Raw genomic sequence first — 27,033 nt, 5'->3', positions numbered from 1 at the left:
AAGGTCTCTGGGGCCCATTTATAACTCAAAAAGGATTTGGAATATTTATCTGAAGTCGAGGACCATGTGCTTTTACTGTGAAGAGATTATTATTACAGATGTTCGGACACCATTTTTTCCTTACTGACACTGATACCAATACCTGGACTTATGTATCAGCAGATACTTAGTACCGATCTGACATCAATGCGTTTAAAAAAAAAAACATCAGCTGTTTACTACTTACCCCGTATGGCTGTGATATGATTGCTGTCAGTGTTGTACTGCATGGCACAGGTGAAACCCTTTGTCTCATCTCACCATCTTACTCATTTACTTGAGTCACAATGATTGGCTGTGTACCATCACATGACCATGTGCCATAAAGGCTAGAAAATCTGCATTGGTTAAAACAGAATAATTCTCAATAATTTATAGGTTATAGGTCTGGATCTAGACCACAGTCCACCTTACTCTATTTACCAGAAATCAACTCTTCTTCCTCACTTCTTCCACGGCACACCTTCCTGTGTTGGCTATGGTTTTAGAGCAGTGAAGAAGAACTGATTTCTGGGTTAGGGCTGCCATTTTATCTGGGAGTGAAACTACAAAGTTTATCAATACATGATGTGATATAGCATCAGTGCATACACTTGTGTATCGGTTGATATTCTATATTCTTTCCAGTACTATAGGCAAAATCAGAGGCATTTCTGATACTAGTATCAGTATTGGAACAACTGTACTATTTCTACTACTAACAATAACAATAATAATTATTATTATAATTATTGTTATAATAAGGCAGCACGGTGGTGCAGTGGTTAGCACTGTCGCCTCACAGCAACAGGGTTCTGGGTTTGAACCCTGGGCCTGTTAGGGTGATCGGTGCCTCTAAATTGCCCATAGGTGAGAGTGTGTGTGTGTGTGTGTGTGTGTGTGTGTGTGTGTGGTTGTTTGTCTTTATGTGTCAGCCCTGCGATAGACTGGCGACCTGTCCAGGGGGTACCCCGCCCTCACCCAATGTTAGCTGGGTTGGCTCCAGTCCCAACACCACCTCCTGCAACCCGGTTTCGGATAAGCAGTATAGAACAGGGATGGATACATTATTTGTGAGTCAGTGAGGCCAAATATAAAACATCCAAACAAATTAAAGTCAAATGTAATTATTACTTATTTTCAATGAACAGCCCACGTAGCCTGTTTTGCTTTAGCTGCAGCCTGTGTGTACATGTTGTGTCTTTAGCCACGTTGCTAAGTAGGCTGACACTTTTGGTTTTGTTGTGAAATATCTCAACTATCAGATGGATCACAATGAAAGTTGGTAACTGCAATAACTTTGATGATGCACTGACATTTCATCTGCAGCAGCAGCACTCATCCAGTAATTTGGTTTATGACCAAATATCTGGAAAGCTATTGGCATTCCCATCAGCCTCAGCTGTTCTTTGCGTTTCGTACTAATTAGCTCATTTTTAGTGCCAATTAGCCTGCTAATGAAAATAAAATGGTGAATATATTGTACCTGCATTGTAATAGTGTCATTGTGGGCATGTTAACATGTTGACATTATCATTTAGCTCAAAGCACTGTTGTGAGTAAGTGCATTCCCACAGAGCTGTTAGCGTGGCTGTTTTGCTTGAAAAGCAGCAGCTCACAGTTGAGCATTGAATGGTATTTCAGTGGCACTTTTACTGTTAAGGTCAGGACTGAAAAGCAATTTTTCTTCAGCCTTGCTTTCTTTTGTCTACTTGGAATAACTTGTTACTGAACAGAATTTCCAGCCTTAAACGTGGCTTTTTTTTTTTTTTTGATCCAGAGGGCTCCCTCCACGCAGGATAACATTCATCATGATTATGCTGCCCTGATAATGAGAAATAGTGGAATTAATACTCATTTGTCGCTCTCTGTCCACTGAAGCTGTAAAATGCATATGGGTGTACTCTGGTGTGGCACACGGCTTCTGAATATGAGCCCGATCAGAGTGTGATTTAAAGTGAAAGTGGCATTACTTTGAAGTTAGTCAACCATGCCGCTCGGTGAATATGCCTTTCATTCTTGTCAAAAGTAGCAGTGTAGGTATTAGTAAGATCTGGAAGTCAAAATTCTGCAGTGCTACAGGGACAATCCAAAATGAGGAGCATTTAGTGCACACTTATTGTCCCTCTGTGGCACTTCTGTCCAATGTGTTTTTGCTAATTAAGAGAAGGAGGTTTTTTTTAGAGTCACAAATGACTTTTATTGGCACAAGTTGGAGAAAAAAAGGCAACATATTTATATTTTTAAAACCACAGCTAATTATACTGGTGGTTGCTCATGCATTGCATTTGTGGCTGTGCTTCTCCTGAACTCAGTCTGTGCTTTTAAATAAAATGTTCCACTGGGGGTTTGAAATTAAAAATAACATTAGGTTCACACTGGACTAATTGAGTGCCCCCCACCTCACACACACATAGACACACACATACAACTCTGACATGGAGCATGGTGGAAAATTAGAACACAAAATTGTACATCATGTATTTCTAATCATGATGCTGATGTTTTTACATTGAAAAAGAAGTTGTGGTGAATAGAAAGCAATGTGCTGAAGTGGACGGTCTCCACTCCACTTTATTAATTCCTCTCTGTGGTGCTGCAGCCTGCCAACAGTGAACACTGTTGCTGCTGTTGATGGTTGTGATAAGTGCTTTTTGCGCTCTGAAGGGTGGGAGGGGGGATGCTGAGGTTGAATCCAGTACAATTGGCTAAAAACTTATCAATGCAAACCCTGAAAAGGTTAAAAATGAAAAGCAGCTTTTTGGAAAATAGGATTTGCCCACAAAGAACAGTGAGCAGGTAAGGACACAACTCAGGGTTAACAGGCTTGGTTGAATACAAAAGTCCCAAGAGCCTTTTGAAGACAGAGCTTTGGAAAAAAAAAAAATTCTAAGAGCGAGAGGTGGAAATGAAAAGAGAAAGAGAGATAGACACAAGGACAAAGCAGAAATGACCTCTGCAGTTTTGTTGATGACATGAATGAGAGGAGAGACCAGAGAGAAGAGGGAGACAAACTGAGCAAGACGGAGGATTAAGAAAGCAGCTGGTGAGGTTGATCCAGAGGAGTGTGTGTGTGTGTGTGTGTGTGGGATGAAATAGAAGAAGAAGAAGAAGGGGAGGTGCACGAGATTGATGAGAGAGAGTGAGAAACTAATTCTCACTTCACTCTGGGCTGGAAGATTAAGGAAGATTAGATAGATAGAGTGAGGGAGGGAGAGAGATGGGGTGATAACTTCTACCACATGCCACAGAAAGATCTTTGAATGCCTAATACCCAAAGAGGGAGAGAGTGAGAGAGAGAGACAGAGAGAGAGAGGGGTGGGGGGGTGGTAATGGTGGTGGTGGCTGGGGATTATGAAACCAAATGAGAGGTAAAAAAAAAAAAAAAACAGTGAATGCATGGGGAGAGAGGAAAGAGACAAAGAGCTGGAGTGACAAGAGGATGGATAGATAAAGACAGGAGCAAATCAGGCTCAGAGGGGTCCTAATAGTGGTGATCCGTGAGCACATAAATGTCCTTTGTATTAGAGGCCATTTCTACCAGGGCGCAGTAATCCATGCCATGGGAGTACGGATACAAAATCCAGGTCATCTATATACCTCTCCAGCACTCGCTTTCACTGAAACTTCCCACTGGGATTCATTCTCTTGTGCTGTGCAAGTCTGTGAGACAGTATCTTTTACATTCTGTTCTTTCACTTGCAAAAATGGAAACCTATTTTCCATTCTCTGCCACTGACATCTATTTATTCTCTCGCTTGACTGCTGGTGCAAAAATTTCAACACACACAGCTATAGGCTCCTGTACATTTTTTAAGGGAGGGAATGTGGCGATGGGAAGGAATGCACAAAAAGCGCACATAGACATATGCACACATTACATATTATATAATATAGACACATATGTGCCTGCACACACACATTATATTAGTCTTTTGATGAATGTCCCTACACACTCAAGCACACACCCGCTGCCGTGGAAGTTTCTGTTGGAAACGAGGAGGGGAAAGAAAGAGAGGGAGAGAGTGCTGCAGTGGCAGACTCAATCCGTCATGCAGGATTACAGTGTAAGCTTCTCCACGGCCATAGATGTGGTTTTTATGGGCGAAACACAGGGCTTTTCTAAACACAGCGGCCCCTGCTATCCCCGCTCCACATTAGAGACAAAGGCGGAGGGTGCAGGGGAGTGGAGGGGATTCTCCCCTTGCGGTCTTCACAGTCTGACGGCTGCTATCTCCATCCCCGGAGAAGGGGTTTGGAGGGCGACCTCAGCTCCCACCTATGCGCTCTCACACGCTGCAGGTGGAATCATTACTGCACCTTCGCTGAGGAGGAGATGACCTTGAAAAGACTCGCAGCTCCATTTGTTTTGTGTTTTTTTTTTTTTTTGTGATGCAGGGACTGGTGTGAAGTGATGGTCTGTGTGAGAGGGTATTTCTGTTTGTGTGTGTTTTGTGGTGTGTCTGTATGTCAGTCTGCCCCTAAAGTCTTAAACAGAATTTACAGTCCCAGAGCTGGAGCAGCGCCAGAACATCCCAAACATTACACAGCATGAAGGCGCCCCGCAGAAAAAATCACCCTGAAAATGTAACACTGCCAAACTTTGATCTGCCACATCTTCCTGCAACACACCACTGGGACGGGCAAAAGCAGCTTGGAAATCTTCTCTTAATATATACCCACAGTCTCGTTGTACATCTTTGAACTAGCATGGAACAATGTCCCAATAACAAAAACGAGGCTGCCACAAATATTACTGGAAAGACAGAAAAGGGAAGCCAGTGAACTGCTTGCCCACATTGCAGAGGCTGTCGTTTCAGCTGATCACTGCCCAGCTGAAAAGGAAACATCTGCTGCACGACTGATGCTTTACTGGATGTTGCACGTCTTGCTGCGCGTAACTCTCCGTTTTAAATTCCACATCCTTTATCCAATCCCTTACCCAAGGTGACACCACGCTCCAACCTGCTAGAGATAGCGACTTAAACATGCTGCAATCTGCTCCGTCGCCCCGAGCTGCTGGAAAACAAACAAAACAACAAAGTGACCCAAATAGAAAGAGACAAAAGTGAAATGAATTTGAGATTGTGGCAAATTCATTTGAATTACAAAAATATACTGTCAGTTCTGGTGTCAGAAGCAGGAGAAGACCTAGGGAGCATGAAAGTCATACAAAGATGGGAGGGGGGTGTATATGCTAATAAGGCTGGGACTTGGTGACTTCGACGAGGGGGATTAACAGCTGTGACAGTACAGGCTTGCAGGACCGTGTGGTCACACAGTGTTCAACTAGTGCAGCAGAGGCGTGAATGCATCAGGCTACGATAAGGGAACAGGACACAACAACATCCTTGGGATAGATGCTTCTGACAAAACACTGATAACGAGTCTGTGAATAGATGTGAGCAAGTTGAGCACTGCATGATATTTTTGATTTGGAGGGGCAGCGGTTCTGGCAGAAGTAAGTGAGGGGCCCCCAAGTATCCTAAAGTGGGACTTAAGTGAAAATTATAATTCAGGGCATGAATTATATGGACAATATGAACCAAACCTTTTGGATGGTGACTCCTCAGTACCAAGCAATGTCTACCTTGGACCTCTCATCTGCCAGTGAGTTGTGAGCAGTTCAATCACATTGTGTTTATCTTTTCAACACTTGCAGTCCAACACATACTTATGTGGTCCCCACGCCAAGGCTGTGGGCCTCTGATATCAACCCAGTGCGGAGGATGGGTTGTAGACCTGAAGGCTAAATCGAAATGAGACGGTTTTTCCTACACAGAATCTCCACTTTACATCATCAACAGTGCCCACCCTTACTGCTGCGTCAAAAAGCGCCACTCCTGTTGCCTGGCAACCTTGACAACATGTAACTTTTTTTCAATTTTCTTTTTTTACAAACCTTGAGGTTTTAAGGCCCTTGATTTTGAACAGTTTTAGCATTTGCTGTTCAACTGAGCTAAAACCCAATACTTACATTTAAAAGTGGAATCCCTCTCTGTCGCTGTTGTTTGCTGCCATATTATTTTCATTACTGGCACACAGTGATTCTTGGAATAGGTCATGTTGGGCCACACTTGTTGGATTATTTGTTGCCGGGGAAAAGAAAATCGCATTTGAAGGAGCCTTCGAAATGGGACTACCATCAAATGCAGCCTCTGAAAGATGCAACACCTGAATTGGAACACAGTTATTCTGTATATTAGAAAGCTGTGGTGTAGTGCTTTGGTTTAGAGGGAGAAGTGGTTTCAAACAGAACCTGTTCTTGTTTTTTTTAATGTTTTTTTTAACCCTGTTAGCAACAGGTTCTAGAGATGGCAGTGTCAAATTGATCCTTTTCTCTGTCCGTTGTTCTGTTAGAGGTTAGAGGTGAGGTTATTCCACTTCTTTGGACCAGACTGAAATGTCTGTTCAAAAAATGGAAAGATAACCATTGGATTGTGTACAATCATACTCTGCATTCATACTCCGCAAAGAATAATTCAGTGACTTTGGTGATCCTCTGACTTTTTATCACCATCAGTAGGTTAAAATTTCCAAGGAAATCGCTACATCTACCAGCTCCATTGGGTCTCCCAACCTTTTACTACTTTCTGAAAGTTACAAAAATCGATGGACGCACAGGGGTTTCAGATACTATTTGACAAGCTGATAAATAGTTTGTCTGAAGCATACTGATGCCCTAAGTACAGCCTCACAGAGATTATAAGGTGGTTGTTGATCTGTTACAGAGCCCGTCAGGCAAACGTTAAGTATGTTATCATTTGTCATGTTTATCTACACAGAAATATTGCAAAAAAACAAGAAGTTTAAACCACTTTCTTCAATCCTATGAATCCAACTCAACAAGCGCAATTTCATATTCAAAATAATAAGCACCTGTTTTTGCAACTAGCCTCACCAGGGAATATTAGTAGAGTCCAAAACCCTGAACACCTGTGGAGAACGCATTCAGAGAAAGTTTTTAGTGCACAGCAGAGGGTTATTGATTGTATTAAACAGCCATTAAAAGTAAACCTGCTCAGTCTTGCTTCTTTTCACTCAGTCGGCCTGAGTGGGAGATAAACATGAAAATGATCCTTCAGTGTAAATTGAAAAGAGAATCGGGCCGATTAAAGTGGAATATTGAGTGTCATTATCCACCTCCTTTCTTGGCCAGTGGCCTTGGTGCTATTCTACAATGTGCCATCTCCACCAAAGCAATGCATCACATATTATCACCAACAACCTTGGGTTTGTAGTGTTTATTCATCTCTGAAATGACCCTCTCCCTCCTTGATGTGTCCTCTCCACCAGCCTTTTGTCCAGCTGCAGTGCTTCTCTAAAGGAGCGCCCTTGAAAGTTAAACAGCAGAGGTGGAGGGAAAGGATGTCATGAATTAAACCTCATACAAAACTAAAACTTTGAGTGCTGTGAAGTGAAGCACCTCTCTTTCCAATAAAGGACTAACTTTATTAACCTCATTATTAACCAGTGGTTTGTAATGACTTTTACAGACAGGCAAAGAGAGCCACACAGAAAAAGAAACAACTAACTATATCTGTGAAATCTTTAATGCCAGAGGAGTTATTAAAAGCTGCTCCACCATAAACCCTAACTCCATGTTGTCACACAAGTTGACCAAGGTTATTAGTAAGACAGCTTTTATTGATTTAAGGTGATAAATCAGTGTAATTTGCTTGGTTACTTGCTCCTGCTGCCTCTTAACGCTCAAGAAGAAAGGTCATTGAAGTAATTTTCTAACACACACATTAAGTACAGTTTCCACACACATCTGCAACTGTAGCTCTTTAGGTACCAATTCTGTGCCTTTCCAACTGGTACATTTTTGTACCAGGACATAAACTTACATTTTTGTCAATAGGAGTGCAGGAATGTTCTTTTAGAGGTTCATTGTGTGTGAAATATCATAACTGATCTCAGAACGACGGTAGCTGAGTCAAATGCAAATGCAGCTTGACAAGAGCACGTGTCTGTAGCTAGCTATAGCTATTCACCTGTAACAGAACCTAGGGTTATCCTCAATGCATGAGCAAATGTCCCAAAGCTGTTTCTCCCCACTCGGCTTGACAAGCCTCAGCTTTTGTCAACAGGACATGGTTACACCCAGGAAAATGACAAAAATGATAGCTGCAGTGGCTGGTAGTCAACCTAGCTTCCAGAGACCATCGCCTTCTGCTCCCACAAGAGGGCAGTAAATTACAAACTGTTGCTTGTGGCCATAGACAGCATATAAAGATGGGCATAGCCTCTATGTCATCACCCATTGCTTTCTGAAGAGCGGTTTTGAAGCTGGGCTGCTCCTCCATCACCATCTTGGCAATCAAAAAATGAGCAAAGAGGTTGGGCACATGTAGGGCTGAGACTCTGGTGAAAGCTGGTTTGTGGCAAGCATACGCTCACCCACCTGTCACTCAAAGCAGCACAGGCTCAATACAAAACTTTAAGCCTTAATACAATGCGAACAGGTGAGTTTTATAAAAATTCACCCCCATACAGTTGACATTAAGGTAATTGGCTATCAGCTGTAAACATTTTTATTTCTGGTGTAAAGTTGGGCATTTTAACATGAGCGTCTATGGACATTGACTCACTTTTGGAGCCAGCCTCAAGTGGTCATTCGAAGAACTGTCGTTTTTTAGCTCTTGTGTGTTGGCGTTATTTCTCAGCCAAGGAGGTTGCTGCTTGTTTGAGGCATTCTCTGGGGTGATAGGTGTGTTTACTTGGTGAGTTCATGCCAATAGGCTCCTTCAGTGAGCACTTACAAACCTTCTCTAACAGCTTGCATGAAAAAGTATGTCTTTTTCCTTCCCTCACACACACCTTAATACACACTTACACATACTATTCACACACGCACACACAGCTTTGGGGAGACAAAGTCCATCTGCAATTCCCGGGGACTTTTGCGGAAATGTCAGCCAGTGTGTTGAAAGGATCAGATAGCTTTTTGATGTTGCACATTCAGTCAGGCGGAGGAAGAAGAGAGACAGGCTTGATAGGCATCAGGTGTAATTTCGGTAACTGATTTGGCAGCTGATGACTCACCGTTCAGAAAAGGCAGGCTGAGCACCCACCTAGAAAGACATTGGCTCAAACCAGATGAGCTGCACGACACAAAAACATTCCCTGACCTTTGTGCTTGAAGATCATTGAAGCTGATCATCTCCTGAAACTTGTCATGAAACAGCACAGGGGCCTAAAGGTAGAGCGATGTCAGATGTTGTTGTAACTCTGTGACATAATGATAATTCAAGGTATCCATGTGATGCAGTCAGAAGGGCGATCGTTCTCCCTTAATAGAAAATGATCTTTCATTGTTACTTTAAAAGATCTCACATTATTACTGGTGTTCAAGTCTGAAAAATTACAGAGCTTGTAACTGTAGAGTCAGACTCCATTTGAGATAAAATCAATCTTTGTATTTAATGTAAAATACTACACTACCCCTCAAAAATAGATATGACCAAAGCTAAATTAAACTTGGTTTTGGATCCAGATCTTGGAGTTGGGATGATTAATTAAGGGCTGGCTGATGATACTATTGCGAGAGTTTGTATATGACAATGGATTGGACCAGGTTGAATCAAGTCTGGGAGATTAATTCATACAGCATGTATTGTTGAAGAGGAAAGAAAGTAAAAAATATTCATTAATCCAGTTGTGTTTCAGCTCGAAATGGCTCAGCAGAAGTTCATCTCACTTTTATGAAGTTGACTACCCTTCAGCTCTCCCTGAAGAGTTTACAGTTCTTGTCTCCCACATCATTTATCATCCCAATTTAATGTTTTTTCTCCTCTTACTGAGCCTTTTCCACTCAAAGTGCAACACAAACTTTGAAGAGAAATTTTTATGGTGGATTTCTTTTTTCTTTTTTGGTACAGAGTGTTCTGGTGCTTGTGGTGGACTAATGATATCATAATCTAGCTGTCATCCAGTGTGTTGTTTCATGCATTTACTCAGTAGTTAAAAGTGTGCTCTAAAAGGTTTCTAACTTCCAACAAGTTATTTACAGCTCTGTAGGCTTGATGTAAGAAACAGCCTTTTACATACACGAAGCACTTACTGATCGATGTTGCTGATCTGGGAAATGAGGCTGTGCCAACTCACAGCATCTGAAGGATTCTGCCACACCAGCATCGGCAGGTCAGTTGGAGACAGTCTGACGCCATCTGGAAGAAACTAATCGTCTCACTTTGTCAGCCTCCTATCTGTATCTTAATGTGCACACAATTGTTCTAAAAAACAATCCACTGAATATTTGAATATTACCTTTTCAGCAAGTCCTGTGACGGTTCTCTGAAGATAACCAGTATCTCCATGTTGACTGTATCATAAAACAGAAAAAACACACAGAGGGACAGCCGTAAGGACACACACCGGACTGCACACACACACGTTTTAGTATTGTCTGCCCTGAGTGTGTCTGAGTTTTTAACAACAACAATATATATATATATATATATATATATATATATTCATTACTGTGTACAGCAGATGCTTGGCACGGTATGAATTCCTGCCTTTTTACCAATAATGCATAAACTCTAATATCTATGCATTATTTATATTTTTGAAAGGCCTGAATGAGGAGCAGTAAATCACAGGCATTCAGTGGGTCAGTGCTGTCACAGCTGGTATACCCACACTCTCTTAGCCAGCACTTTACCTTACGACCAGACAAATCAGACTCAGGACCACTTGAACTCTTGCCAGGGCAGTAAAATATGGGCCACAAATGTTGTGCCTGTCTTGACCTATTGGCACGTCTGCTGGCATTGTGATTCTCTGGACTGTCTCCTGTCAAGATTTATTTGATCTTTATGGCAGCTCTCACAGTTTATATACTGTAGCCTAAGATAAAGCAGCAGCAAGGGGAGCTTGCATTTGCACCGCATAGTAGAGCTGTTTTATCTGCTTAGTGAGTGGAAATGTACACATTCAAAAAATTAAAACAGGGGCACCAAACAATTTTTTTTTTATGTAGAGATTAGATATTTACATCCAGGAGCTGCATCAACAACTGTTAGCGTGAGGAGTAAAAGAGATACATCTGACTTTACATTTGATAAAATACTTTATTAATAATGTTGGAAAATTGTAAGATTTGAAATTGCATTACACAAAAACTAATACTTACAGCTACTAGTTACTTTGTAACTGATAGTTACAAAGCACTAATGAAATTTCACTTAAGGATCAAATAACATTAGCTGGGTTACCACAACTGCATTCATGCTAAACAGCACAAACACTGCTGATGGGGTGTGTGAAGAAAACATTTCTTTAGATTTCACAAAGCTGATACACACTCTTTCATGTGCTTATAACCCCAAAATATCAATTAGTAAGGAGTGACAAAATCAGATGACATGCAGCAGAAGGCCACAGGTCTCAAATCCACTTGTAAGCTATAATAAGTTTGGTTTTACTTGACATTACATTATTCACAGCACGGGATACGGGACAACATTTTATCTTCAAATAATCCCGTATTACACGGGATGGGTGGCAACCCTAACTGCTAACTCCACCAGCTAGTTCGTGACCCCAGTGCTTAGTCGCACAGACTTCAAACCTCAAGGGAGAAGTACAAACATTATTTTTTGACCTGTTGTCCGGCAGCAGTGTGCTTCTTCAGAGGTGATTCCATGGCCGGACCTGATCCGGACCCAAAGGCAAGTCAATCCCTGGACCAGCCCACACGTTATATTAGGAAAGTATAGGTGCGATACAATGAAGTGCATGTTTACTACATTCAAAAAATGTTTTATTCTTATCAATAAATTGTTGGTTTTGTAAAAAAAAAACAACATATTTTAGATTTATACGGTGATCCTGGCCCGAGATGAAGATGTAACCATGGCAATGATGACAGCTGGCGCACGTATGATGCAATGTAGATGCGCTTCAGTTATCAGGCTTCATGTCAACGTTAGCAAGACAGCTAATAGCGGGTACGAAAGAGGGAGGTGTTATGTCACGTCACCATGGCATTATCTGAATGTGCAAAGACAAGAAAGGTAGACTTAGAAAACCGAGTTAAAAGTAAGTTCAAATTTAAAACAGCGCCATTTCTTTTGGTTGTAAGTTGTGAGCAAATTTAATAAAAGCGATTTGCTTATAACTACTTGTTCCGGACCGTTGACCTTATCTGGAAATCATATTTGGACCTTAGACTATCCAGTTTGAGAACCCCTGGCTTAGAGTATGTCCACTGAAGGTGCTGCGCATTTCTGCAACAGCACCACAAACAAGGCCTTGTTGCTGTACAAGGACAGATTGATAAATAGCTGGATCTATGAATATGTAATGTAGCTCAGTCCTGCATCTTATTTTAAAAATGGCGTCTAACAAGACTGGACTGGACATCTCTCATGTTTTCTCCTTTGCGTGCTGTTTTTTGAAATGCAGCGTTCTACAAGCCTCTGACTCTTGCCATTTAATGTAACCTCATTGATCTAGCTGAAAGCCAAGCAAATCCAAAGCCCCCTGTCGCTGCTCTGTTACACTGAGTCTTTTAAGTCTTAATCTCAGCAATAGGCAAACAGCCCGTAAGTGGACTGAATTTCACAGCTCTTCTGCCATGCAAAACTGTGAATTCATACCACTGTTTTTTTTATTGTAAAGCCGCTGCTATCACATCTGTGTTTACCTGCTGTTGTTTCGCTCCCTGTCCTCTGCAAACCTCCAGCCTCTGTGGAATTATCTGATGTCCATAGGTTGATGTGATATACCCTCCCGTGGGAGGATAGCACCTGCTGTCAGTATATCAGTAAGGCTGAGATAGAGACAAGGCCAGGGACACAGGCGAAGAAGGTTTTCATACATTAACAGACGAAAGCTCTTGCTGCTTTTCACCTCCTCACACACTGACAGGTCTGCTTTTATCTGCCAAGGTTCAAGGCGAGGACGAAGCTGCTTTACGGGGCTTTGCACTTAAAAACTACTCGCTCGGTCTTCTGAGGCGGGCCTGTCCCTCCTCCTCCTCGTGCTGGTCCTCTACACCTCCCGTCCTCTTCTCACACACACCCACAACCATTTCACCAAACGTGCCTGCTTTTTCTCCTTCCTCATCTCTTTTCTGAAGCCTGCCTTTGTTAACACATGCATAATTCTTTTGGGGTGGCTGCTTCTTCTTCCTCCCTCCTGGTGTGAGAGAGTGCGCCCTTTTTTTCTCTTTGACTTCACTGCATCCACTGAAGTAGTCCCCAGAGCTGTCTTTTTTTTTCTTACCAGGCCATTTATAAGTGGTAAGAGGAGGACTTCTCTGAGTGTTCGGGGGATGTTTGTGTGTCGTCATGAATGTACATTTGAGAGGATGTTTGAATGTGGCTTTGTGAGTCCAGGGATTTTTTTTCATGCACATAAGTAAATAAATAACTAGTTTCTCTGGAGAATGTTTTGTCAACAGGGCGTGAAGTCACACAACATATGTGTGTACTGCCTTATTGTTGTGTAGAGGGTGTGTGTGTGCGTGTGTGTGCGTGCGTGCGTGTGTGTGTGTGTGGGCGTGCTGCTGCCGCGGTGGCGCAATTCTCTCTGGCTGCCTGTTCGACAGGAGGGTTACCGAGAGAAAAAGAAGATAGACAGTGAGCGAGGAGGTGAACCGTAATTAAAATTTTCAGTCTCGTTAAGTTGGTGACAGCTTGCAATCGATGGTGAGGATCTGCCTCCAATGCTAACGATCCAAAAGATCATTTGAGTTTTAGGTGGGATGGGACCAGTAAGGGGGAAATTAATTAAGATATTTATGGCCCCAATTAATCAGTTCACTGAGAAACTTGCTGTAGGTGCACAGAACTTCAAATAAATTCAGACAGTACAGTACAATCATGTGGTTTAAACTCTTTGGGAATATATCTCAACTATACATTTCATAAACTCTATTTAGAAAGTCAGAGTTCCCTGGAGCTACTGAGTGTGGTATCCTATCATCTTTATTTACTCTGACCGTTGCGAAATTGTGTTGCTATATGTAAAGGCTATGGCTGAAAACTCCACCCTGATCCTTGCCGGTTCCACAAGAATGAAAACAACAATTTTGCCGTACTATTACTTCATATGAAACTCTAATGAGGAAATATGAGCTCCCTTGTGCTTTAAATCGGAGCACCCAATTATCTTAACTTACAACTGCACGGGCCGATGCACCCGGGGTAATGCCATTACAGTGGCTCTCCAAAGGTGCACGGCATAATGTGAAAGGCTGTGACACAGATCAGTACGTTACAGAAATGCCTTAACTTTGCTCTGAGTGAAATTTCAGCCTTGAAAATGGTGTGAAAGATAAAAGAATTGAAGAATAAAAGCATTTCTTTTCCTCTCTGCTTCTGTGCTTCAAAGAACCTCACGCTGACAGAACCTCCCACTCAAAAAATGTTATAAAATTTGTGCTCAGCTGGCAATAGTGGCATGTTGATATTCTGCCCTGCATCCCGCCACCTGCCCCAGGCTTGTTAACAAGGTGCCCGTGGCAATGATTGCCTGGCCATCAAACTCCCAGCTGATAAGTTCCTCTGGGAGAGAGAGGAGCTCTGTCATTGAATTCACCCCAATCACCTCCTCATGCTGTACATCCGAGATAACGCGCGGCCAAACCCAGCCTCACATCCTCCATAATGGCCACTGTGACGTTTATATATAACTTATGCTGTAAAATCTGCCCAGAGTTTTGCAGCTAGTCTTGTGTAACTTGTGGATTTATCCTGTTAGCAGCATTTTATTTCATCTGATGACTGGATTTATATGCACGATTATGGCGCTGCAGCCTGTCGTCAAGCTGGTAGCCAGCGAGACACCTGTCACTTCCAATGTTGCAAGTCCGAGGAAGGAGATTGGCTGATTGATTGAAGCCTCAAAGTGCACAGAGGGTGAGGGATACAGTGACAGGCATGTGATTGACACAGATGAGAGAGAGAGAGAGAGAGAGAGGGAGGAAAAGAGGATATATGAGTGGGCAGCTGAGAGGACGGGATGTTAAAACAATAGTGAGTGAAAGAGAAAGGATAGAAGGAGATTTAGGGAAATAGATAGGCCGGAGAAGAGACAGGTGGCGAGTGGGAGAGGTGGGAAAAGAGAACAGAGAGGAAGGGGGAGGGGTGGATAATCTTTTTTTTTTTCTTTTTTGTTCATCAAAAGGATTCGCTTATAGAAAAAGAGGCTGGGAGGGAGGAAGCCGAGGACGTTGAGGAGAAGAGAAGGGTGAAGACTATTCCAGGAGGAACATCCCAACTTCAGTCATGCCCCAGTGAATGTGCTGACAGGGTCTGTCTGCGCCACAGCGGAGCAAGTGTCAGACACCCAGAAAAACCACACCAAGCTGCACAGGACAGGATGAAACTGGAATTACTTAAACCACAGTACACAAGTTTCACAAAATACGTATAACACTGAAAACTGTTTTTCAGAGTTTGATAGTTTTGACTACAGGAGCATGGAATTTGAAGGGGAACTCCATCAATTATACACATGAAGTTCAGTTTAACCATTAAAAATATTATTCAACCTGTAAAAACAGTTGTATCTGTATCTCTGGAGGGCGATTTCTGAAGTTAAGAGAAAATAACCCTGATGATGTCATCATTGGGCTTTTAAAAGAAAGCCTACAGATAGGTGACAGATTAAAGAAGAAAGCGACATGTCTTAGTAAGGTGTTGGGCCACCATGTCCCTCCAGAACAGCTTTGATGCTTCTTGGCATTGATTCTACCAGAGTGATGAACACCATTCTCCCAAAAGATATTCCCTCATTTGGTGTTTTGATGAACCCATGCCAGAAAAATGTCGCCCACTACAGCGCATCAGAGCCACCACATCCCCTCACTGTGATGGCCAAGCATTCAGGCTTGTACGGCCACACACGCACTCGCCCACTTGTTGAGAATATGGCGAAGGATGACTCATGTGACCATATCACTTTTTTCCATATCTCTGTGGACCAGCGCCAATGGATTTGGCACGACTCAACTGAAATGTGCATTCATCTTTGTAATGAGTGGTGTATGCACTGCAGCCCTACTATACTATCCCTCTCTGTTTACCTGTGGCCGACTCTAGTTGCTGACAGAACCTGATCAGAGTTGTTCTTCTGTTTCTCTTACATATTGCACTAATGCATGGTTATCACGTGCACTGTTGCCCACAATTTCCAGCTCTATTTATTGACGTCTTATCCCATAGATCTAAATGCAGATGTCACTTTTCTCATTGCTCTTATTGAAACAGGAGCCAACTGAACTGTCTTTGTGACTGAAGCTCCTGTCATCCATGCCCCAACACTGAAGCCTCCTTCAAAGTCACTTAGATCTTTTCCTTTTGCTTGTGCCTGCTCAGCATTTTCATACCTGCAGCAGATCCTGACTGGATGTTAGCATCTGCATTCGTTACATGTCTCCACTCATTTATTCATGTTTTTCCTTTAATTTTCCCCCCGTCTGTATGTTACAGAGTTGGAACATGGTGATTTAAAGATGTGGGCATTCACCAGGCAGAGGGTGCGTCTAGTGAAAAACACTGTTGTGTTGCATCGTGGGAAATGTAGGATCCGATGTTTCCGGATCTTGAACCATCCTAGGGACTAAGAGTCCTCCAGTTTTCTGAATTAGACATGCACAAAAGGTTTTTGTGTTAATTCAATCTTGTAAATAGTCACTTTACTGACTTGTCAGATGTGTAGGCTGATGTTACTGAAACACTACTGAAGTGCGCCTGCTCTCACCTTAAAACTAGCGCACTGATTGTTATCTGACATTTTGAGTTGGCATAGGATTTCCACTTGAGGCTCGAGTGCACGACAGACACGCTGAGAGCTTGAGTCAGACGCGTTGGGAGCCGAGGAACCTTTTAGATCGCTCGCATTTACGGCTTGCATCTGTATTGACATTCAGACTGACTGATCAAAGCAAAATATTAATCCAGCTAATTAATCACACATCAAAGTGATATGAAGCTAGATGCAGATGGTAGCTGGTCCCTTTTTGCACTGAAGTCAGAAATCCTTGACAGTCGTTCCCACTAATAAATGCTCAGAGCGATTTCTAATAGTGTTATCCTATCTTTTTTTCCCATGTAGAATAGCGTGATGATAACTTTGTCCCTGTCTGTCTAATAGATGTAAGAAAAAACACTTGGGTCATTATGAAGGTATAAATGAGATGTGTGTTCTGGGCCGAAAAAGCCCTCTGTGCTTGTGAAAATGTGATTGCTGCTCTGTTAAAGGGTCTGTCCTGTCTGCTTGTCTGTGAGTTCTCCTACCTGTCTGTGCCGCTCCACTTTTAATTAACGCAGCGCAATGATTAAAGTTTTAACTTAATTATCTTTATCTTTTCTCTCAGGGTGTTCAGCCCTCTGTGGAAAACTGAATGAGACGCTTCGCAAGAGGAGCGGGGAAAAAAACAGCAGCAAGAGGCTTGGTGAGATAGAGGAAGATATTAGGCGGCGTGGAAAAAAAAAGAAAAAGAGAAGGAGTGACTGACACCTGCCCTCCAGCTCAGTGTGAAGGGCACAGAATGGGAGAGTGAGAGGAGGGGCATGAAAAGAGGAGAAACAGAGGGGAGAATGAAGACAACTGGAAAACAAGGCCTGCCTCACAGCAAACCTCGCTTAAATTAGGACATCTCGCCACAAGACAAGATGATTACAAGAAATCTGCTCCTATTGGTTTCCCTGTGCCTGTGGGAGGGGCTTGTGGGAAGTGCCTCAGCCAGTAAGATCCTACGAAGGAGAGGACTCGGCGGATCGTACATGGGGAAGCTAGGCGAGAGCAGAGCTACGGACCAATGGGATGCAAGCGTGGATGCAAACACAATGCCCGTGGTGACTCTTAGAAACCTGATTAATCATGAGCCGGCGGGCGACACCGGGTCTTTTTCTTATTCCAAGATATCGCCCAATCATGCAGCTCCGTCTGTAGCTAACAAGGAGAGGCAAGCTTTCAAACCGAAGCGTGAGGTTGACTCTGTCAGCAAAAAGGAAGCAACTCCGCACACATTAGCCAACAACAAGGAGTTAAACCAGGATGTGAAGAGGATAAAGAACAACACCAAGAATGCTGAGTCTGCCAAAACAGGGACACCATTCACAATCCACCACAAACCAGATCTACACTCCAATAAAACCAGGTTTAAATCTGGCTCTAGATCCAGGAGCAGACCTGATCTGAGCGTCCATACCACGGGTGTGCCAGGAAAAGGATTCAGCATAGATTCAAACCGAAAGCTGAACCTCACTGGCAGCTATGGTGTCCTGAAGCTGCTGTCAAAAGAGAACTTAGTCAGGATCGTCAATTCCCAAATGCAGAGTGTTCCTGCCCTGAACTTTCCCAGCAAGGGCAGCCGAAGCAGGAAGAGAGATTTGATTGACGTTAATCATGGACAGTTAGAGGCTCAGAAAGGGCCCAGACAAGACATGGCTGTCACTCAGCCTCATGCTGGATTTGATAATCAGACTGCATTTCCTTATGTAAGCCCAGTCACCACTCCAGATCTTAATCGAGACCAGAGCACTGACACTCGTATTAATCTGCTAAGTGAAGTCAAGCCAGCTTTAAGTAAAGGGCAGGGCAAACTGGGAATGCAGGGTTCAGATAATGGCGATAGCAAGAGCAAACACTTTGTCCGTGTTCTGTCAACACCTCGCAGCGAGGTCAGCCTCAGCCCTGAGGCAGAAGTAGTGATCAGCCAAACACAACCACCGTTTACATCGACAAAACATCTCCCGCTGTATATTCCCTCTGAAACAAATGAGTCTCCTCAGTCTGTGCTGACAATGCAACACCTGGGATTAAGACTGGGGAACAGAGCAGCAGATTCCCATAGAGACCCATTAGCAGTGTCAGTTCACACTGCTCAAACAGAACTCAGCACAGCTCAGTACCCCGCCGATGAAGACGAGGCGCTTGTCAACAGCAGTCACGTCCTGAAGCTTCACCCGGCTCCTGAATGGAGCCGTGATGCAAAAGACGCTGGGACGCAAGCTGTCGCCCCAGACAATGGGAACGGCCTTGTGTTTGAAGAGGCAGAGTCAGAGGTGAAAGAGGAGGCTCGTGACCGCGTGCAGGGGAAGGGGTCGCGCTCTCGCAGCAGGAGGAGCTGGATCTGGAACCAGTTCTTTGTGATTGAAGAATACGCCGGGCCTGAACCTGTGCTCATCGGACGGGTAAGGAAAAAGAAAAAAACTTCATTCATCATTCACAAGGGCTGTGAACTATTTAATGAATATTTAAGACACTGCTACAAGTCTTTCACATGGCTTATTTAACCTTTGGTTCTCCACACAGGCACACATCTTATACAAGAAGTGGTTAGCATAATTTAAGCCCACATTCACGCCTCACGCATTCACATTCAGTTTTTTTTGTGCATCATTATGAATGTGCAATTGGAATTGATTTACATCGCTCCAGTGCGGTGTGGTGCATTCCAGGTAGCCGCAAAGACTCCAATGAATCAATGGTGCACTGAGGCGCAACAAAAGCCTCAGCTCGTGTCTGCCCATGGGGCTAGTCATGATCACTACCAATCCACCCTCGCCAATGGGAATTGACATATCCCAGAGAATTAATAGCTTTACTTTTTCCTTCAACCATTGATCCTCCCCCAAGGCAGAAAGCAAGAGTAGTCCGAGTGCTCCCTCATTTCACTGTAGATCAGATCTGTCAGCTCTCTTCCCTCATGGTCAGAGGTCCTGCTAATGCTATTTCATTCAGACTGATTTACACTTGGTTTGACAGGATTTATCACAGCATTCTCCCTTAGCACAACACACACAGGGCTGTAGGCCTATTGCTCTGCCGCGTAATTTATTAGACACCACCAGTGCCCAAACACACACTCCCGCCTCCTTTGAAAGAGTGAGCAGATGAGCGTGGAGGAGGTCACGTTGACTGGACAGAAGGTGTCTCGCAGCCCCTGCACTGTAATGGCTACGCTCTCAGTCCTCAGCATGTGCCAACTGTCTCAGTACCCAGCTGCGGTAGATGAGCTAATTTATAAGCCTGTGTGGCCAGTTTGCTGAGCAAATGAATAGTAATGATCCCTGCGTGACTGCTGCAGGCTGTTGGAAGCCAGAGAGTCAGAAGTTGGTGTGTGTGTGTGTGTGTGTACTCAAAGTTGGGCTGCTGGTTAAGAGCTTCAGCTCAGCGGGAGGTGTCTTACACTCGATGGACCAAATGGCCCAAATTGCTTTATGTTTTTAGATTTTAACATCCAGGTGCACACAGATGGGCAGAGCTTCACACACGGTCTCCTTGAGTGCATCGATGAACAGCCAATATTCAATTTGGCCTTTTTTTTAATTTGCCTTCGCACTATAACTGATGACGGTCTGAACTGAATGCGATGAGGCACTGTTAGTGGCCATGGAGAAGATGCAAGAGCTAATGGTTCAGCTTACAGATGGCACTGCATGTAAAGCTATTAGTGCCAATCTGCTGTGTCAAGCAGGTATTTATGCCAGCACATTGTATGGCACTCAAGGAGGGAACAACGCCAGGCCACTCATACGTGCCCATACGGTAGTGCTGACACTTGGAGTACACCCAGAATGCTATTGTGGCTGTTTGTGTGTGTGCTGTGCTAGAGATGCGTATGATTAGTACCCTACTGTATTAGACAGTGACGGCACACATGAATAATGCTCTTATAGATCTTAATACGCTTATGAATTTTTAATCTCCTGCTCTGCCCCAGTGTAGGCCGGTGCTATAGGTAGAGAGATCAATGTGGACACGCTTCCTTGTTTTTTCTCCTCTCGGGGACCTGATTGTGCTTTAATAGAGAGAGAGAGCAGTGATGGAGAGCGTGAAGAAATTGACTGTACAAGCCAGAACAGCTCCACCTGCCAGATCCAACTCAGTCCAAATTCAGGCAAAAAATCGGCTGCAGCCACTGTTGCCTGTGACTCACAACACGTGTCTCTCCTTCAGTCGACTATACCGCGTTCACGCACACGTTCAGACACACGTTCAGACACACAAACCGTGTATATCTGAAGGTGGGAAGCTTTATTTAACTGTGGGCTCTTTAAAAATCCATCTCTCACTCATTCACTCATTTGTGCAGTTTTTTTTTTTTTTTTGTGTGTGATCTCGGACAGTTTGGTCTGGATAAATCTCTACTAAAGCTGGAAACAAGAGCCAAGAGTCTAATCTGTGATGTCAATGGGAGACAAAGGCTCTGCTGCTAAACTGATAATGAATTACAGGCCAACTTTGTGGACACGGTGGCAGCACCCAGTGTAATTTTCTAGGGATATTTATAAGCACTTTCTCTGACTGTTAGAGAACTTATCAAAAACAGCTCATTTCGTATTTGGAACAAGCAGCTGATGAGTTACCAGTTGTTAATTCACTGCTGTTGGAGTGGCCCTTGAAATGTTTTCACACTGTCAAAGATCTAAGTTGATTTTTACATTGGCATCTTGTTTTTGGAGAGTCGTTCAGGTTCACAAGAGTTTCCAAAAAAGACAAGAAACACTTTTGAGTAGTGAACTGTCTGACTCAGTAGTGAATGTTTCCTGCTCTCGATCAGTGCTCTCTCTCTCTCTCTCTCTCTCTCTCTCTCTCTCTCTCTCTCTCTTATGCACACACACACACACACACACACAGAGGCTTGCAGACGATGCCATGTTACTATATTTTCTCACGCTGGAGTGTGTCTGCCCCGTGATAATTGTGAATTTAATTGATGCTGTCACATGGTCTGTAATGGGGTTTCAAGTGATTGCAGAGGCAGTGCGAAAGAAACACAGATTTTTCTTGAGGAGAAAAGGCGCCTCAGCAGAGCTGGGATTAGGAAAAAAACACCCCTTTCTGATTAGCTTTTTCTTCCCCTCTCACTCTCATCTTGAAATGCAAACTCGCTAAGACTTGTGTGGGGAGAAAACGTGACATATATAGTGGCTTCTTCCTCTCTGTGAGGAACTTCCAACGTCTCTATCTCGCCCTGTTTCACCTTTATAGCAACGCAAGTGTAGGAGCTACCTGGCAAGTCGGCGAGCATGCATATGTAATTCATCAGTGCAACAGGAAATGGACTTAGGCTATCATCATCATTAGCATATCATTAACATCAGCATGAACATACATAATTCATAGTAAGTGAAATGTGCCTGTATTACACCGTTAACATTATTGTCTTTGCCACACATGACACTCACTCTGCAGCACAGTATGAATGTAAAATATGTAGATATCAGTTTGAAGCATTAATCACATACTTTCAGGTTGTGACACAATGAACAATACCAGCCAGTTCTCAGGCTAGGGTATACTTAGCTTGCTTATTATGTTGAATCATTCATTAATATTCACTGCTGAAAATTGCTCTGCAAAATACAGTTAAAAGATTCCTCCAGCCCGAGGGCATTTAAAGATGTATAAATAACACAGCTATTGACCGTTCTGTTATTGATAACTCCTGTGCCTCTGTGCGGCGCCTCTGGGTGCAACGTGCGCACACATGATATTGCGCAAGAGCTCGTAGGAAGACGGCAGTGTGATGCAAGGCAAGAGGGAGGCTGTCAGAGGAAGTTAGGTGCTGGTGTTTGAGGCTGTGTATGTGCGCGTGCTCACTGTTCTTCTCTAGTGCTCACTCTAGCAAAGCCCATTCCTCATTAGCAACAAGCCAGTGGTGGAAAGTTACTTTACTCAAGTGCTGTTTTTGAGGTACAGCGCTTTCACTATACTAGTATTTCTATTTTATGTGACTTAATTCCTCTACTTTATAGATTTTACATGCAAAACATATAAACAAATACAATATCATTTTTTAGTAGATTACACTACCCATATATATATATATATATATATATATATATACAGTCAACAATAAAAAGCTGCTTACAAGTGATTACATTTAGAATTATGATGCTTTGAAAGGGCCCATTCAGGATACTGAGTCTGGTTCTAATCTTTCATAGGCCACATTTAAGAGGCATTTCAATTTTACAACACATGAAGATCAAACTGCAAAAACAGCTGTAAAAAAAACAAATCTTCCATGGCTACAGAGGAACATTATTAAAGCCTGAGAAAATAAATCAACTTGGGCTTAAGACCTCAAATTTGATCAGAAAGTCTGTGTTATAGACTTGGGACACCGAAGACACTAACCAAAGATACTGTAAAGTTGCATCATGGGAAGTGTAGTATCCTGTTTCCAGTGTTTCTAGAACTTGACCATAGTAGTAGTGCTAAAAGTCGGCATATTTGTTCCTCTGCTGCGTATATTTCGACCATTCTCTCTTTTTCCTGTTGCAACTTTATGGATATGACCAAATATGAGTAAATTTCTGGATTACCCCTTTAAACTTCTGAGCTTTAATATTTTGATAATATCAAACCCTGTTTTTGATGCTGTTTATGGATGACATTTCTTCTGCTAAAGGCATTAAAGGATTTACTCAACAACACAAGGATTTCAAAGGAAACAACTCATACACACACTGGGCCAAATTCACACAAATCCACAGCATTTTATTAAGATCACAAGTTGCATTTCTGACAGAGTAGGTTTTCAAAGAGCGTTTTCTGCCCCCAGTGATTGACAAATGTATCATTTTCAAATGGCACGCTGGGCTTTACCAGTAGTAACCACAGGTGTCACGTCACCAAGAAGAACTGAAATCTTACAATTTAAGTACATGTTCAAAGTAACTTAAAGGTCCCATATTTTACACTTGTGTAAAATATGGGACCTTTGTGTTAAGTGTTTTATTTGAAGTGTTGATATCCAAAGGAGATAAATTTGTGGTTTTAAGAACCAAAAACCATCTCAATGTAGTTTTACATCTCCTCTCTCAGCTGGAGCTCTGGTAACAACAGATCAGTGAGCCAATCAGAAGAGAGGATTTGGGTCTCTCCTCTGATTGGCTGACTGTGATTGGCTGACTGTGATCAAATAAAAGTATAGCAGATTTCAGGTAAACACTCAGAGAAATCAAATCCTGCAAGGTTGGATGGTGGGTCCAGGTGGGCGGGGCTTGGGGCATGGCTGAGAACTGTGAGTGCTTTGTTCTGACATCACAAAGTTACATAAGTCCTGATGGCTCGTTTTAAGGCTGAGTCTGACTGAGCGCTTTGATACTTTCACTGTATTAATATGACAGCTACACCAGCTTTATAGTAAAAAAAGACATGGACATCTACCTTTATACAATATGGGACCTTTAAGAAAAATATTGAATGCAAAACTTTTACTTGTAACAGAATATTTTCACACTATAGTACTGCTACTTAGGTGAAAGATGTGAATACTTCTTCCACTGCTGCTGGAAGCACATGCGTCATTTCCCCCTGTGACATAAAAGGAATCTGATCTACATATTTATGTCAAAAACTGGTAAAATCCACATTGTGTTTGCACACAAACACATCACAAAATGCACAAACCTGTAAGTTCTGCTTCAAAGTCACAGATAACACTACACCGATAAAAGTGTCCTTTATGAGACTGAAGGAAGGAGAGAGTAGAGAGTCGCAGAGGGACAAAAGATATGAAATGATAATAATAAGAATGTGTGATTGTGCTAACAGGAGGGCAGAACTATCTGTAAACACACACTCACCTCCTGACAAAGAACTCATCAATTATAATTAAAAAAATGTCCCCGTTACAAACAGCTCTGTGTTTTCATGTGCTTCCACTCTTACTCTCCCTGTAGAAATCATTTAGCCTGCGGGTCCGAACACAGCAGGGGTGAGACAGCAATTAGAGAGTGAGACTATAGTGTCGGAGGGAGGGAGGAGAGAGGGGGGGATAACAAGACAGAGGAGAGCAAGAGTACCATGCAGGGACCAAGAAGGGATGACGCAGAAGAAGAGGGGTAAAACCAGAAAGAGGTTCAAAAGGAGAGGAGGGTGCACCGTACAGAGAGGGCAGCGTTAATAGCATGTGAATATACAGAGTGGATGGGTAGGAGAAAAAAAGTGACAGTGGTTGAAAGTGAGGAAAGGTTAATGGCTTACAATTGGAAGGGAGGGAGATCGTGTGAGGCAGTTAGAGGAGAAGGAGTGAGAGATCACACACGTTTCTAAAGCTGACCTCACAGCCCGTAAAGGCCTGAAGCAAGCTGAAGAAAGACAGACCGAAGAGAGAGAGAGAGAGAGAGTGTTATGAAAAGAGGCAGCTGGGAATCAGGAGCATCGGCGCAGGAGCAGGCAGGGTTAGGGGCAAGTGTTGTAAGGTGACACATGGGATCTGGTCAGTTAGTCATCACTATTGCTTAACACGTCTGTATTAATCAGTATTAATATCAGTATTAAATCAAAAATATTTGCTTAAATCAGTGTGGTGTGCTCTCATGAATTGGGTTGCTGGGCAAGCTTCTGAGCTTTGGGCCCTAATTTTCTTAGACTAGATTCCAGCATTAAAGGCAGTGATGTTGGCAACCTAAATATGGTTACAAATTTCTACTGAATCAGAGCATGTTTTACTTAGTCACATAACAGTCTACTCTGGTCACTTTAGTTGAATTCAAACAAAAGCCTGCAGCCATGCTAGCAGCGCTCTGAGTCTGCAATGCTTGTTCTCAAGAAAACTAATTGCAGGATGGATTAGTTGAGATCCTTTGCAGTTGTAGCAGAATGAATATAAAACGGCTGTGGTTACTGTGGAGTAATGCTAACATGCTTACAAGAACAGTGCTAATATGCTAATGTTAAGCATGCTCAACCTCACTGTCACTGACAAACCACTTAGAGAATCCTGAACGGGATCATCCGTAATACTGCCAGAGATGGCGGTTGTATGACACATGTCGCACTCCTGCCCAATCCTCTGCTTCACAATCAAGCCAATCGTGTGATTGCACTGACACAAGCACACAGTTGAGGTTTACAACAGGTGATGTCATGAAATCTTCCTCATGCGTGTAATCTGTGTTTCGCTATTGCTACATAGCCAACGTTAGAGCCCAGCAACAAACTTCATTCCTTTACGCGTCAAGACTGTTGGAAAGCAACAGCAATGTTGACTCTGGTCTCTATCATGTCTTTTCCTCTGCTGGAGTTAGCATGCTAACCAGCTAGCCCCAGCCCGGCTTGTGACTTTCTGACGGCGACTCACTGTAGCTTCCGATCTGCCCTGAAGACGTAACGCTGCTCAGAGGACGTATTATAACCTCTTGTCCTGTAAACGCAACAGTGTTCTGAAGCTCTTGTCGAGCGACAATCACCACCACCTGCTCCCAGCAAGAAATAACATGTGGTAGCAGAGAAAACTTACAAATAGACCCTTTAAGGTTAGAGAAACAGTGTGGCTTGTGTTTAAATGACTACTGCATTAAGGTTAATGGACCTTGGTTGCCATGCTTACAGTATTAAGCACGTTGGTGAGGTTGAAAAACAAACGTCATCTGGAAAATGAAAAGTATGTTTTGTTACAGACTGCACTTGGTTAATGGACTGGAGCTTTTCTAGTCGTGTCGACCACTCACACACTGATGGAACATTTTTTACATGCTTAGTATATTATTTATGCACAACAGCTGGTGTAAGTAGTGCAGAAAGGGCAAAGTCTTGGGCCAGAGAAGAGAGGAGATGCTTGGCGAGGGCAGGCCAGAAGAAGAGAGCAGGGTCAGGATGAGTCGAGCAACAGGGCGATGGAGAGCAGAGTGCAGGGGTGATAGGTGACACCCGGGGAAGAAGTAGGAGGAGGAAGATGGGAACAGAAGAGCAGCAGAGAAGGAAACAGAAGGCAACGAGAGGAGGGAATCTGCTCTTTAACTGGCGGAAACATGCAGACACATGGGTTAATTTTTTAATGCATCCTGAAAGGCATGCCAGCGCAAACACACACATGCTGAGATAATTCAACTGAGGTGACACACAGTATTAATAAAGCATACAGTACATGCTGTACAACCCATACATTTTTGTTATGTAACACATTAAAAGCGCGCGTGACAATATGCAGCCTCCACATATATTTTATAACAATACAACACAGTCTGTTTGATATTATTTTAAATAATATATAACAAAATATAATTGCAGTACAGTATTTATGCTAAGATA

At 42.9% G+C, this 27,033-nt stretch overlaps 1 protein-coding gene and 1 long non-coding RNA gene across 6 annotated transcripts in view; one reads left to right on the top strand and one right to left on the bottom strand.

Moving 5' to 3' along the window:
- Positions 1–27,033, top strand: part of LOC139629117 (uncharacterized) — a 154,292-nt gene that overhangs the window by 35,269 nt on the left and 91,990 nt on the right. For all 4 annotated transcript variants that reach the window (XR_011692909.1, XR_011692907.1, XR_011692908.1 and 1 more), the window contains exon 2: positions 17,354–19,175. Coding sequence is in view for 1 of the 4 variants with exons in the window: in XM_071491520.1 (XP_071347621.1) it covers positions 17,652–19,175 (1,524 nt within the window). In the remaining 3 variants the exon portion in view is untranslated. The remainder of the gene's footprint in view (positions 1–17,353; positions 19,176–27,033) is intronic.
- On the bottom strand, positions 5,044–15,031 carry LOC139629711 (uncharacterized). 2 transcript variants are annotated; one of them, XR_011693030.1, is made up of 4 exons: positions 12,674–15,031; positions 10,291–10,345; positions 5,996–10,200; positions 5,044–5,767 (listed from the first exon to the last, which is right to left on the bottom strand). It is a non-coding gene; the product is annotated as an uncharacterized lncRNA (long non-coding RNA). The 2 variants fall into 2 exon arrangements; XR_011693029.1 differs by having other exon boundaries at positions 5,996–10,345.

This window comes from Trachinotus anak, unplaced genomic scaffold, assembly GCF_046630095.1.
Source record: "Trachinotus anak isolate AG129_WGS33_773 ecotype Australia unplaced genomic scaffold, CSIRO_AGI_Tana_v1 ptg000012l, whole genome shotgun sequence".
Classification (NCBI taxonomy): domain Eukaryota; kingdom Metazoa; phylum Chordata; class Actinopteri; order Carangiformes; family Carangidae; genus Trachinotus; species Trachinotus anak.
The sequence above is the reverse complement of the archived record's forward strand: the minus strand, read 5'-3'. Positions and strand labels throughout refer to the sequence as shown.